This window comes from Protomyctophum parallelum, assembly GCF_964188405.1.
Source record: "Protomyctophum parallelum genome assembly, chromosome: 2".
Classification (NCBI taxonomy): Eukaryota; Metazoa; Chordata; class Actinopteri; order Myctophiformes; family Myctophidae; genus Protomyctophum; species Protomyctophum parallelum.
In genome coordinates this window covers 57,835,191-57,847,248 of record NC_139699.1, presented here as the reverse complement: position 1 = coordinate 57,847,248, position 12,058 = coordinate 57,835,191, and the positions used below count along the sequence as shown (strand labels likewise).

The window sequence follows — 12,058 nt, the reverse complement described above, 5'->3', positions numbered from 1 at the left end:
GTTACAAATTGAATGCTGTGTGTGAATGGGTGAATGTAATGCACAATCTATGTAAAGCTATATGAATACACTTCCAGTTGGTCCCCATGCTAAATGGAGTTGGTAACCAAATGGACCCTTATTAGATCTTCAACTCTTGAGAGTGTGAAATGAGTTGAGGATAAAATGTTTCATTTTGCACTCTCAAGAGTTAAACTAGTGTTAAACAATCTGCATCAATAAGTCTTCACAATTAGAGAATGTAGAAGAATTGTTATTTTGATTAACGTTTGCCTGTTGTCTCTCCTATGGTAGCAACATTAATACAGCATGGAATTGTGGACAAGATCTTATCCAAGGTGGTCCGTATAGCTCAAATGCTGAATAAATAATGGATCTTGATATGAAAAGGTTTGAAAACTACTGCTATAAAGGTTCACAAACACATAATGAAAAAATCTGTATGCATTGCCAATAGGGAAAGAAAATTGGAAGCATAATACTTCAAGGTTACCAAGGACAAAACAACACCACACTATCTAAAAAACTAATTTGCACTAAATCCAACAAAAAGTACAAATCTAATCTCCCTGTATTTCTAAACAGGGGGAAGAGGGAATCCAAAGAAAAGTTAACATGCCCCTACCACCAGCACAAACAAATAATTTCACCCACTTTTTACACCTGTAATTACACCTCTAAAACCTGTGATATGACAATAAAGTTGATTCTGAGCTTTCCTTGCCCATACTTTAAGTACACAGCCTAAATGTAGCAATAGGTAGCACAGGCAAAAAGAGCTGGAGTGAAGCATATTCTCCCAGGCTCAGATGCAGACTGCTGGTTGATTGGCAATGACATCCATGTGCTGTCACTCTACCTTCAATCACTATTGGGCACTGCAAGGAAAAAACAGAAAGAGAGACACAAGTCACACAGCATTGCAAACCTAATTCTTATAGGGCCATAACAGGGTCTATGGTATATCAGACTTCATGTGGGCAGTCTTATTATGTCAGTCATCAATACGACTATAAAACACGAAAATCGAGAAAACGGAAAAAACGGAAAATCGAGAAAACGGAAAATCGAGAAAACGGAAAATCGAGAAAACGGAAAATCAAGAAAACTGAAAATCGAGAAAACGGAAAATCGAGAGAATGGAAAATCGAGAAAAAAGTGCAGGAAATTCCTTGGCCTACTGGTAGTGTGCGCAAGGAATTTGGTACTGATCGGTCCAGCGGTTTGCAAATTAAGGCCCAGGCAAACAAACACTGTTGACATCTTGCCTATTACAGGACTGTAAAAAAGGCTACATCCTTTTTGGTGAGGGGTTATACAAGGCATTTATGCCACCAACAACTCATCTTAGCCTGCTGCAACTTTCCATTGCTCTCGGCTGTGGTTTACAAAAAATACAATAGATTCAAGTAAATCAATTGTTCACTTAGGTGCAGGTGTCAGCTTTACCACCTGGGGGATAGGGGAGGTTTGTGCCTGACGCTGGTTCAGGTGCATGCGGAGCTCAGCATTATTACGCTTCAGATTTTGTGTGCTAGTGAGGAGCTTGGCCCGTTCTCTCAGGGCCTCGTAGTACTTGTTCAGTCCATTTTCCAGCGCATCCCAGACCTTTAGTTTGGACTCGGGAATGACATTGGCCAAGCTGTTCCAATAGGCCGCGTCGTCGAAATCATCCCAGTCAATCATAGACTGGAACCGCTGGGGCGCCCGGGCTTCTTCGTATTGAGCAGTGAAGGCTTTCAGAACAGCCAGGACCTCATTGGGATGGATGGCCAGGATAATGTCGGCCTCTTCTGCCAATTCACTTGCACCCTCAGCCTGTCCTTGCTGCTGCTGTATGTAGTCGATGAATAATTCGGCCAGTCTGTAGACATCATCCTCGTTGTCAATGAACATGGTTTCGAAGTTGGTGTCCACCTCGTCACACAGCACCTCCAACAGTCTCTTTACCATCAGTGTCGACACTTTGCCCTTTTCTTCCCCCTCGCTCTCCTGCACCTCTACCTGGCTCTCCCTCCTCACCACCGCCTCCTCCTCCACCGAGGTGTTCCTCTGTGCCCAGTTCCGTTCCCGTGTTCCGGCAGGGTCAGGGCGCTCCACAAAGGCCCCAGGAGGGCGTTCCCATTTCAAGCCTAAGACCTGCTCGTAGATCTGCTGGTCAATATCCAGAGCCTGTTCCACCAATTGCTTCACCTCGGACTCGCTTAACATCCACATGTCTTCGAACCTGGTGGCACTGACGTTTGCAAACTGCTTCTTTCTTTTCTGTATTTCTTTACACTCCCTCTTGCTGCGTTCGTAGCGTCTAGTCAAACGCGCAATTTCAGCTTTGGAATCCCTCTCCCTACCCATCAACTTGTTCAGCTCATCCCTCAGTTTGGTGATCTTCTGCTTCTGCATGATCTTGGTGATTGTGTTCTCCTCGGCTTGCTTCTTCAGCACCTTGCGCTGCAGCTCCAGTTCCTCCTGGTTCAGCTGGTATTGATTGTCCATCTGCTTCTGGCGCTCCTCCAGGGCCTGAACGTGCGTGTCCAACTTGAGCTTGAGGGTTATGTTCTCCTCGGCACTGTGCTCCCTCAGCTTCTGAAGCAAGCCCTCAAATTCATCCAGCTTCTCCATCCTCTCCTTCAGGTCACTCTGCTCCTTTAACTGTCTTTGTGTCATAGACTCTTCCCATTCACTTTTGTTTCCGGTCAGCAGGATCTGCCGCTCTTCCTCGTAGGTGTTCTCCATCTGGTCGAGTTCCTCCCTGTACGTCTTCATCATAGTCTTGACCTGCTCCTCCATCTTCACTAGTAACAGGTCCACCTCGTCTGCCTGCTGTTTCAAGTCCTCTTCAAAGCGGTCATCGCCGGCCTCAAGCTCCTCTTGCAGGTCATTGATGAGTTTGTTCTTGTCCCCGAGGAGCTGAGCACAGAGGTTCTTCTGGCTCTTCAGGATCTGTTCCACATCCTGAGGAATCTGCATATGCTTATGGTCCAACCACTTTGCATTGATCTCTTCAAACTTGTCTAGGCTGGACCTGGCCTCGCTGTCTACCCTCTCCACTCTCATTTGTTGACTCTCCCTCAGTTCTGTCCTCCGACGGGACTCATTGTCACGGACAGTTGTTTGGATGTTGGTAATGATATCTGTCCCGTCATTTAACATGCTGATGACTCTCCTTCTGCTTTGCTCCACTTGCTGTTTGCTGATCCTCTCCATGTCATCTCCCCGTGCTTGTCTTTTCTTGGCTTCATTTTGTGTTCCGGACGCCAAAGTAGTTAGTAGTAGTTCTACTGCATCTTCGCCACCTCTGTCAGAAGTCTCATTCATACTTCCACTCTTGTGAAATCTGCTGCTTCCTGTGGATTATCAGATTCCAAAGTTCACAGGTTCACAATCTTCAGGTTCAGGACCAATGTCAGAGGTTTCACTCATACGTGAGTGATTATATTTTTAAGTAATAATGTGCCCGAGTAAGAAATGGAATGAGGAAAGACAGTGAGCACTACCTTATATAATCCATAAATGGAATTGTGAAATGTCATCATTCTGACTGAAGTGTTGTGGCATGGTATAGATCTTAGAATAGATGACGTAAGAGGGTGGGGTTTACATCATATTTATCAGAAGTTCTGAATCTATCTGAATTTGTCATCGTCCAGATTTTGCCTATAGGGAACTGGGAGGCAAACTTGACCTAGATGTTTGATGGACTGTATTGAAGTTAATGAAAGCTAGGTGGACGAATAAATAAACACTGAATTATTGTGACCTTTGTCAGATCATCGGTGCAGGAAATTAGGAATATAAAAATATCACATGTTTATTACGTATGTTCGTACAAATACCTAGGAGTGGTAATAGACCATCTGTTGTCATGGAAAGATCTGATTCAGATTCAGTGTGTAAGAAAACAAAGCAAAGCATCTACTTCCTTCGCCGTCTAAGATCCTTCTGTGCTAGTAGACGGATTCTTCGTTTGTTCTTCACTTCTGTTATTATGAGTGTCCTTCAGTACTGTAGTACCACCTGGTATGGATGTTTGTCTGCAGCCCTAAAGTCACAACTGCTGCAACAACTGAATATTTGTTAAAAGATTGTTGGACAACCACTTCAGAAACTTTATACATCCACGTTAGGGGTGTGCGATATGGACAAAAGTTTTATCACGATATTTTTTGAAGCTTATCACGATACACGATATTATCACGATATTTTCGCGCGCGTTTTTATGGTTATTTTTCAAGTTACTTAACAGTACAAGGTAACAAAAATGTAAGAAATACCATTTAGACTGTCTTCAAGGTTTTATTCTGCAATGAATCAGACAAATTCCAACAGGAATTTTGATAAGGCTGCTCAGTGTTCAAGTACTGTAGGTACAGTAGGCCTAGCCTACAAAAACAGTTAACATTGGTTTCTTTTGTAAACAACCAAGTAAAGTGCACTCTTTAAAAAAAAGAATAAAAAAAATATATTCAAGGCACAGTTTCACAGTAAAACAATTCAGTTCTGTTTAGGTAGCACAGCAGCACTACTAGCAGTACTAGCAGTAATGTAACATTGTTAAGGAGAGTAAAATAAACATACATAAATGAGGATAAGTCAGTGCCAAACTGTAGACTGAGCCAACTAAACTACAGAAGTAACGAAGACAATGAACCAACAACCAAGTGCAATACTGTCTGAATTCTGACTAGAGTCACAGCCTTAGATTTTCACATCATTCTTTTGTTACTTTTCTTTTTGTATGACATAACAGTCACATATTTCCTACCAGGAAAATCAGTTGGTCATGCCAAACTTAAAGTGCAATCAAAGACTTTAGCATAACTGTCTGAATGTTTCAAAATGGAAAAACAAATTCTTATTGAAAAAATAATGTATGAAATGTAAATAATGTAGTTGGGTCATTCCAACTACAGAACCAACAGACAATGAATGAAGTGCAATACTGTCTGAATCCTAACTAGACAGATTTTTACATTCTCTTTTTTTTTCTTTTTTTTTATGACATAACAGTCACAGATTTCTTGCCAGGAAGATCAGTTGGTCAACTTTCTCTGGCTTGAGAGTTGCTCTCTGGCATGTGACAATATTGCCACCAGTGCTGAACACTCTCTCTGAGGGAGCACTTGTTGCTTGAACGCACAGATACTTTCTAGCTAGTTGGCTAACTCTTGGAAAGTTTCCCTCGTGCTGTTGCCACCATTCCAGAGGATCCTTGCCAAGGGGTGCAATTGGCCCTGCCAGGTAGGACTTAATTTCTCCCTCTATTGCTTCTTTTAGGGATGGAATAGGTGTGCCAGCTGCAGGTAGAAGAGCATCCTTCAAAAAGCTGGCCAGTGATTTCTTAGCTTTCTTTTTGGGGAGGTGGGTTTCTTCCTGAGGCGTGCTCTGAGATGTGGAGGTAGAAGGCTGTGCTGCTGCTTCTTCAGGATGCTGTTCTTCTACAGGGACCCTCAGCAAGGACTCCAGCTCAGACACAGCTCTGGCTAGTATCTCCTCTGTCTTGTCACCGTCGATGTACTGTGTCTTGAACCTTGGATCAACAAGTGAGGCCATATCCAGCAGGTCTTGGGTTTTCTCATCCTGATATTTGTCAGTGAGGTAATTGAGAACGTCGGTCTTCATTTGGGCTGAGAGCTCTGTGTCGTCGTCATTCGTTAGCAAGGTTTCCGTTTTGAACTTGTGAAGCACCGGCTTTACATAAGACACACTCACATAGTCTTCACCTAAAAAAGAAAAGAAAAAAAAAGACAGCACAGCAGGTTATTTATTTTATGTATATTGAGTTTACACACACACACACACACACACACACACACACACACACACACACACACACACACACACACACACACACACACACACACACACACACACACACACACACACGCACACACCCACCTGAGAGTGCATCTGTGAAGTCCCGCAGTGGACCCAGGGCCTTCACGATAGACTCCATCACTTCCTTCTCGTTGTAGCCAGGGGCCAAATGCTTGGTCTTCTTGTCTGCCTTAAGGATCTGAGAAACGGCCCTTTCCTGTTCCATCACTCTCTCCACCATGGCGAGTTTGGATCCCCATCGAGTCGGTGAGTCGGTTTTCAGTTTGTTCTCCGGGAGACCCATCTCACGCTGCAGCCTAGCCAACTCCCTCTTCTTCTTCCAGCTGTAGCTGAATGCACTGACGGCTTTCTTGAGGATGGATACGGTTCGCTCAACACGCTGGTCTCTGGAACTTTGTTCTAAGAAATAGAAGATGAAGATTTATTAATCTGGTAGTGGTATAACTGCGACCTGCCCTAGCCTAGCTTGTAGATATAGACAGTCCATTTACTTTTACACCATTAATAATTATACTATATATGTTTAATTAGGGCTTCATTGGTTAATAAGATCACACTATACATTTTAATTAAACTATATTTTTTAATTTTTCATGTTTAATGTACATATGGATATTTTATTGAAATGCATCAGCACACACACACACACACACACACACACACACACGTGACACACACACAGCCTAGCTTGTAGATATAGACAGTCCATTTACTTTTACACCATTAATAATTATTATACTATATATGTTTAATTAGGGCTTCATTGGTTAATAAGATCACACTATACATTTTAATTAAACTATATTTTTTATTTTTCATGTTTTCTGTACATATGGATATTTTATTGAAATACATCAGCACACACACACACACACACACACACACACACACACACACTCACACTGCACACACACACACACACACACACACACACACACACACACACACACACACACACACAGTCATTCAGATAGGGTTGGGGGGGACTCGGGATTTTATATTACTTTAGTAAAATGAATATTAAATCCCGAGTCCCTCCCGACTTTATCTGAATGACGGTGGTAAAATTATACACGTTTTTTTTCCACTCACCGATGGCGAGGTGAAGTCTGTGCCCAAAGCACTGCAGGCGACTCCACGCGTTATTTTCCAAAGCTTTAACCATGTTGGAACCACTGTCTGTAGTCATGCTGGTCATGTTCTCATGTTTCAGTCCCCAGCCATCAAGCAAGTCCCTCAGGCCAGTTGCGATTAGTTCCCCTGTGTGGTCTTGTGGGAAGTAAATGGTCTGGAGACATTTACTGTGCAGCTTCCACTCGTGAATGAAATGAATGGTGAGACTCATAAAGGGCTCTGAGGTACGGCTAGACCACAAATCACTGGTTGTAGCGAAAAACTGAATGCTTTTAATCTGTTGTTGTAATTTCTCCCTGCATTGGATGTACATTTGTGGGATGGCTATTTGAGAAAAATATCTGCGACCAGGCACCTCATATCGCGGGTCGAGTGTTTTCAGCAGCCTCAGAAACCCCTCGTTTTCTACGGTCTTGAATGGGCGCATATCTTTGGCAATATAAAAGGCCACTGCCTTCGTGATATCTTTGTGGCGTTTGCTTTGCTTTTCATAAGGCATGCGTGTATCAAATGACTGTTTTACGGTTACTTGCTTTGGTGCTGCTGCTTGTGCAGTTTGGCCAGACACACGCGGGGGACCTTGTTTCTGTAAAGTGCTGGCATGTTCTTTCGGGTGCTTGCTTTTCAGGTGGTTTCGTAATGTTGACGTGTTTCCATCTGTTGCCTTCAGCTTCTCTTGTCCGCAAAGTTTGCAAATAATGTTCGTTTGCTCTTTATCCGTTATTGAGAACCCAAAATAGTTCCACATCACCGATGTGGAGTTCTTTTTTGGAACTATAACACGTCGCCCTTCTGACTGTGACTCTGTTTCGGTGTCCATTCTTTCTTTAGTTTAGTTTACTAGTAGGGTGCTGTGAGTGTGAGCGCAATGCTGTTTCGGCATTTCCCGAGAAAGGGCTAGAAGAAAGGGGGCGGGGACTTTGGGAGCGCTGAGAACTCAACAGAGTTGTAAGCAAACCACGCCGTCCATTGGGGTGCTGTAGCAACGTGTGGTTAGCTTGTAGATCTTTTATTTTTTGTGAACGAAACCGTCGTACTGCAGAAGTAAAAATGACGGCATAGAACTGCATATATAGAGTGTGCATTCACTGTCTGATGCAGCACATTTATCGTGATGGAAACGATAACTCTAAAAAGCCATATCGTGGAGACGTTGTATCGTCCCGACGATAATTATCGCCATATCGTCCACCCCTAATCCACGTATGATAACAGCATCCTAAGGTTAGCAAGTAATATCACCTCTAATACTAAGCATGTGTTGTATGGAGAATATAGGTTGCTACCTTCACGAAGGAGATATGGTGTACCGTACAAGCATACAATAAGGTCAGACTAAAGAGGTCCTTTGTCGACTTTGAGGCTTAATCACTATAGTTGTAGTAGCCATGGGTAATAGGCGGTTGATATTGCTCTTGTCTTCATGTCTTTAATGTATGTAAATTGTCTTGTTCTTTGTGTTATGTCAAATGTGTGTATGTGTGTTCTACATACTTGGCTGCTGGGTCGCAAGACAAATTTCAGTGTGAACTGACAATAAAGTACTATAAATATCATATTGACAGCTGCAATGAAAAGCTAATCAGCAATAAGTAAAATGGTGGTTCAGTGGTTCTTCAATGGTCCTTTCCAATGGTTGATGTGCTGTATGGCAGTGGACGGGGACACCCCCTTCTTACAACTCATAAGAGATGAGAGGAGATCCCTGCACATGCACGCATGTGCACACACATGCACGCACGTCGCACGTGCACACACATGCACGCACGTGCACACACATGCACGTGCACACACATGGCACGCACACGCACTTGTGTTTTTCATCGTACTTAAGTCATATGGGATTCCCAAACTCTTTCATGTCACGGACCCCCAAATTGACACTAATTAGCCCCGCTGACCCCCCTTTTGAAAAGATAATGCCAAGGAACCCGATGAGAGATTTTTACGGCTCTAGCAGTGATTCTCAACCCGTTTGTCATGCAATAGTAGCCTATACGGACCCCCATTTCATGGCATTTCTATCTCTGGGACCCAATCAAATCAATGTTAACTTAACTCTGAGAGTGTACACATTTATACACTCTCAGAGTTACAGATCCATAAGGGTCCATTTGGTTCCAAACTATCATTTAGCTGGGGACCCCCTGGATCTCCACCAAGGACCCCTGGGGGTATATACTTCTCGTACAATGCGAGAATAGCCGATCTACTGAACATGTGGTCTTGCAGATCGTTGTGAGCTTGTAAATCAGCTATATTTTTCGACAAATGTTTGCCCCAGAATAAGGATGCTAGGGTTCATGTGGTTAAACAGAACGTGTGCTACTAGTGTGCTACTTCATCAGTGTAGCTTGTGGTCACTTAATGTGGACCTACTGAAATAGAATAGAAATATTAGTGCTGTAATGTGGTCAGTCTGCAAAGTCCCTCTCCTTCCAGGAACTGTTTACATATACATACATTAACATACATTAACATGCCATTACCTTCACAATATCAACACTCACCTGCACACGGTCTTGCAGGCCATTAGCATCACTGGGCTCCCTCCCTGGCCGTTGCTTCGACAAATAATGTTCCTGTTATATTTTTTGTCGAATGGCCGTGTCACGTGCCAAGAATCTTGCTTTTGCAACAATTTAAAACTAATCTAATTCATGGAACAGCCTGGCTTCATGTGGATTTCGGACTTCATGTCAATTGTCTATGGTGTTGTCAATGACTCCAAATTAGTGCAAGGCTTCCGTGAGACCCATTGAATTCCATTAAAGTTAAATATTAAAATATATATGGAACGTTATGGGAAATAAATACTAATTTGGTAGTAGTGTGCACAAGGCATGGTACCAGCAGACTTCCATTACATTACAATTATATTATTACAATTATATATTACAATTGAGACAGCGTCAACACTCGGGGTAAGGGTAGAACGGTATACTGTAGCTGTCAATGCAACCCCTATATGAGACGCATTGTAAAATGTCGTATTTTCAAAGGTTGATGGCTGAGGCTGTAGCAATTATTTTTGTGTTCATCATAGCTGATTGTCTGACAAGTATTTGGACCTTTCAAGACAAAAAAAAGTCAATATAATCATGTGGGGGAAAATGGGGAAACGGAGTCAATTAATTGGCTTGGGATAGTTTGCAATAAAAGTATCAACAGCGCAATGGCAAATGGTGCATTTTTCAGGGACGCCAGCCGCTCCTATATACAGGTTTAATGTTTGTCTTTAGTTCAAAGTTTCTTTAGTAAACGCATTGACAACTAGAACTGCACTCTGTCGAGTGCCTACTTGCGGGTTGCACACAAGTAGGCCAGTGCGCAAGCAGAGTGTGCAAGTACTGTCGACCGCTACGAACTTTCAAATCTCAGCCTCTCTGAAATATTGGTTTCAATATTAATTTGTACCTTTGTACCGCGACGCGGTGACGAAAGGTAAACAGTTTGTGCTTCTTCCAATGATACTCGAGTGTGTGTAGCTAGTGTGTATGGTGCATGGTCGGGGGGGGGGGAAACTCTGACTTTTAAAGTGAATGCGTATGGCGGCAACTAGGATTTAGCAGCAATAAATTAGTTAAAAGATAATAACATACGTTGACAAATTAATTCATGAAGTATATTCATTTTTGTATTGGATGATGTACGACGACAAGAGCACCCCTCACTTCACATGGGTGTGATTTTCCCCCTTGTATCAGGTTTTTTGTATTGACCTGTACTTTGGTACCCATTCTACAAACTGTGAACAAAATGTTGACTCAATCGTTTATTTGTGCTTTATAAAACATATAGAATACAATTATTTGTTGTGTTACTCAATGACTAAAACAAACTGCCTGTAGAGTGAGAGGAAGGGCTTATCATGCACCCCCCCGGAATTATACTTCTAATACTTCTAATCTGCTGGGAGTCTGGTGCAACGCACAAGTCCTGGGCCTGGTGAGAGCAAGAGTGGACCTGGTGAGACGTAGGAGGTGCCCGGACAGGAGTCAACCCACAGAGCCTAGTCTCTCCATGCGCCAGATTGCTGATCCTCTCAGGCCCGGTAGAGTAGTCCGGGAGCAACGGATTGTGTGCCTTTCTTGCTCTATGGGACTGATTGAGGGTAGCTATACTGGGACGTAAGTCGGGACTTGATCACCCCGGCTGGATCACCTGAGTGATGTTGGAAGACCTGAAACACTGATGACCTTGGGATACATAACTGAGGATACGTTCCAGGTGCATCCATGCAATGCATTTTTTGTTACAGCTAATCAGTGTTTTTTATTGGAAAAATGGGTAAATGATAAAAAAAAGTTGTCAAAATGTTTATTACATTTCTTTGTCTGCTTAATCCAACCATAATTTCTATATTTTAGTTTATTTAAAGTTGGTTTCAGTTAAATATAGGATGTTTGTCATGGACAATGTTAAAACTGTATTATTGTGTAAACATATATTATGTTTGCAATATATTGACAAAGAGTAAGTACATTGATTTTAAACATAGGCCTACAGTATAATTGTGTTGATTTGTGTAAGAATAATACACACAGGTCAGGGTTCAGTGTATTTTATGGACACATGTTGACCTCTGAACATTTTACTATTGTGGTAAAATAACAGAGCTCATTGAAGAGTCTCCTCACATAGTGTAGCAAGCTGTTGTTCCTCCATAGAACACCAGCTTCTATTGTTCTGAAGGAATGAGCAGCACTCAGGTGTGAAATTCCCTCCAATAGGGTTGTGATTGTCTTTCATTTCAAGGCCTTTTGAATGTAAATTGAGAATAAACACATTCTTTCACCAGGTTAAAATGCACATAGCTTAAACGATGATGATCACTGGTTAATGGTCACATTGTGGATGGACAATAACAAAAACCCTATTGAAAGTAATTTCACCTATAGAGTGGGAGTGAGTGCTACACATTCTTTCACAACAATAGATCGACAATTTTCACCTCGTAATACGGTTGTGCATCAAAATATGAATGGATTCAGTAAAGGGGCATGTAATGAAAAATAGAGGCTGAACACAATGCAATATAATTCAGGTTTATATAGTTATAATCAGCTATACAAATATGCTGATTTAA

General features: G+C 42.3%; 1 protein-coding gene across 1 annotated transcript; it reads right to left on the bottom strand.

Moving 5' to 3' along the window:
• Positions 1-1,422: 1,422 nt before the first annotated feature.
• On the bottom strand, positions 1,423-3,315 carry LOC310854705 (dynein regulatory complex protein 1-like; the record flags this gene model as incomplete). The annotated part of the gene is made up of 1 exon (XM_083759378.1): positions 1,423-3,315. The coding sequence occupies one exon, from the start codon at positions 3,313-3,315 to the stop codon at positions 1,423-1,425; it is 1,893 nt and encodes a 630-aa protein (XP_083615504.1).
• Between the last annotated feature and the right edge of the window lie 8,743 nt (positions 3,316-12,058).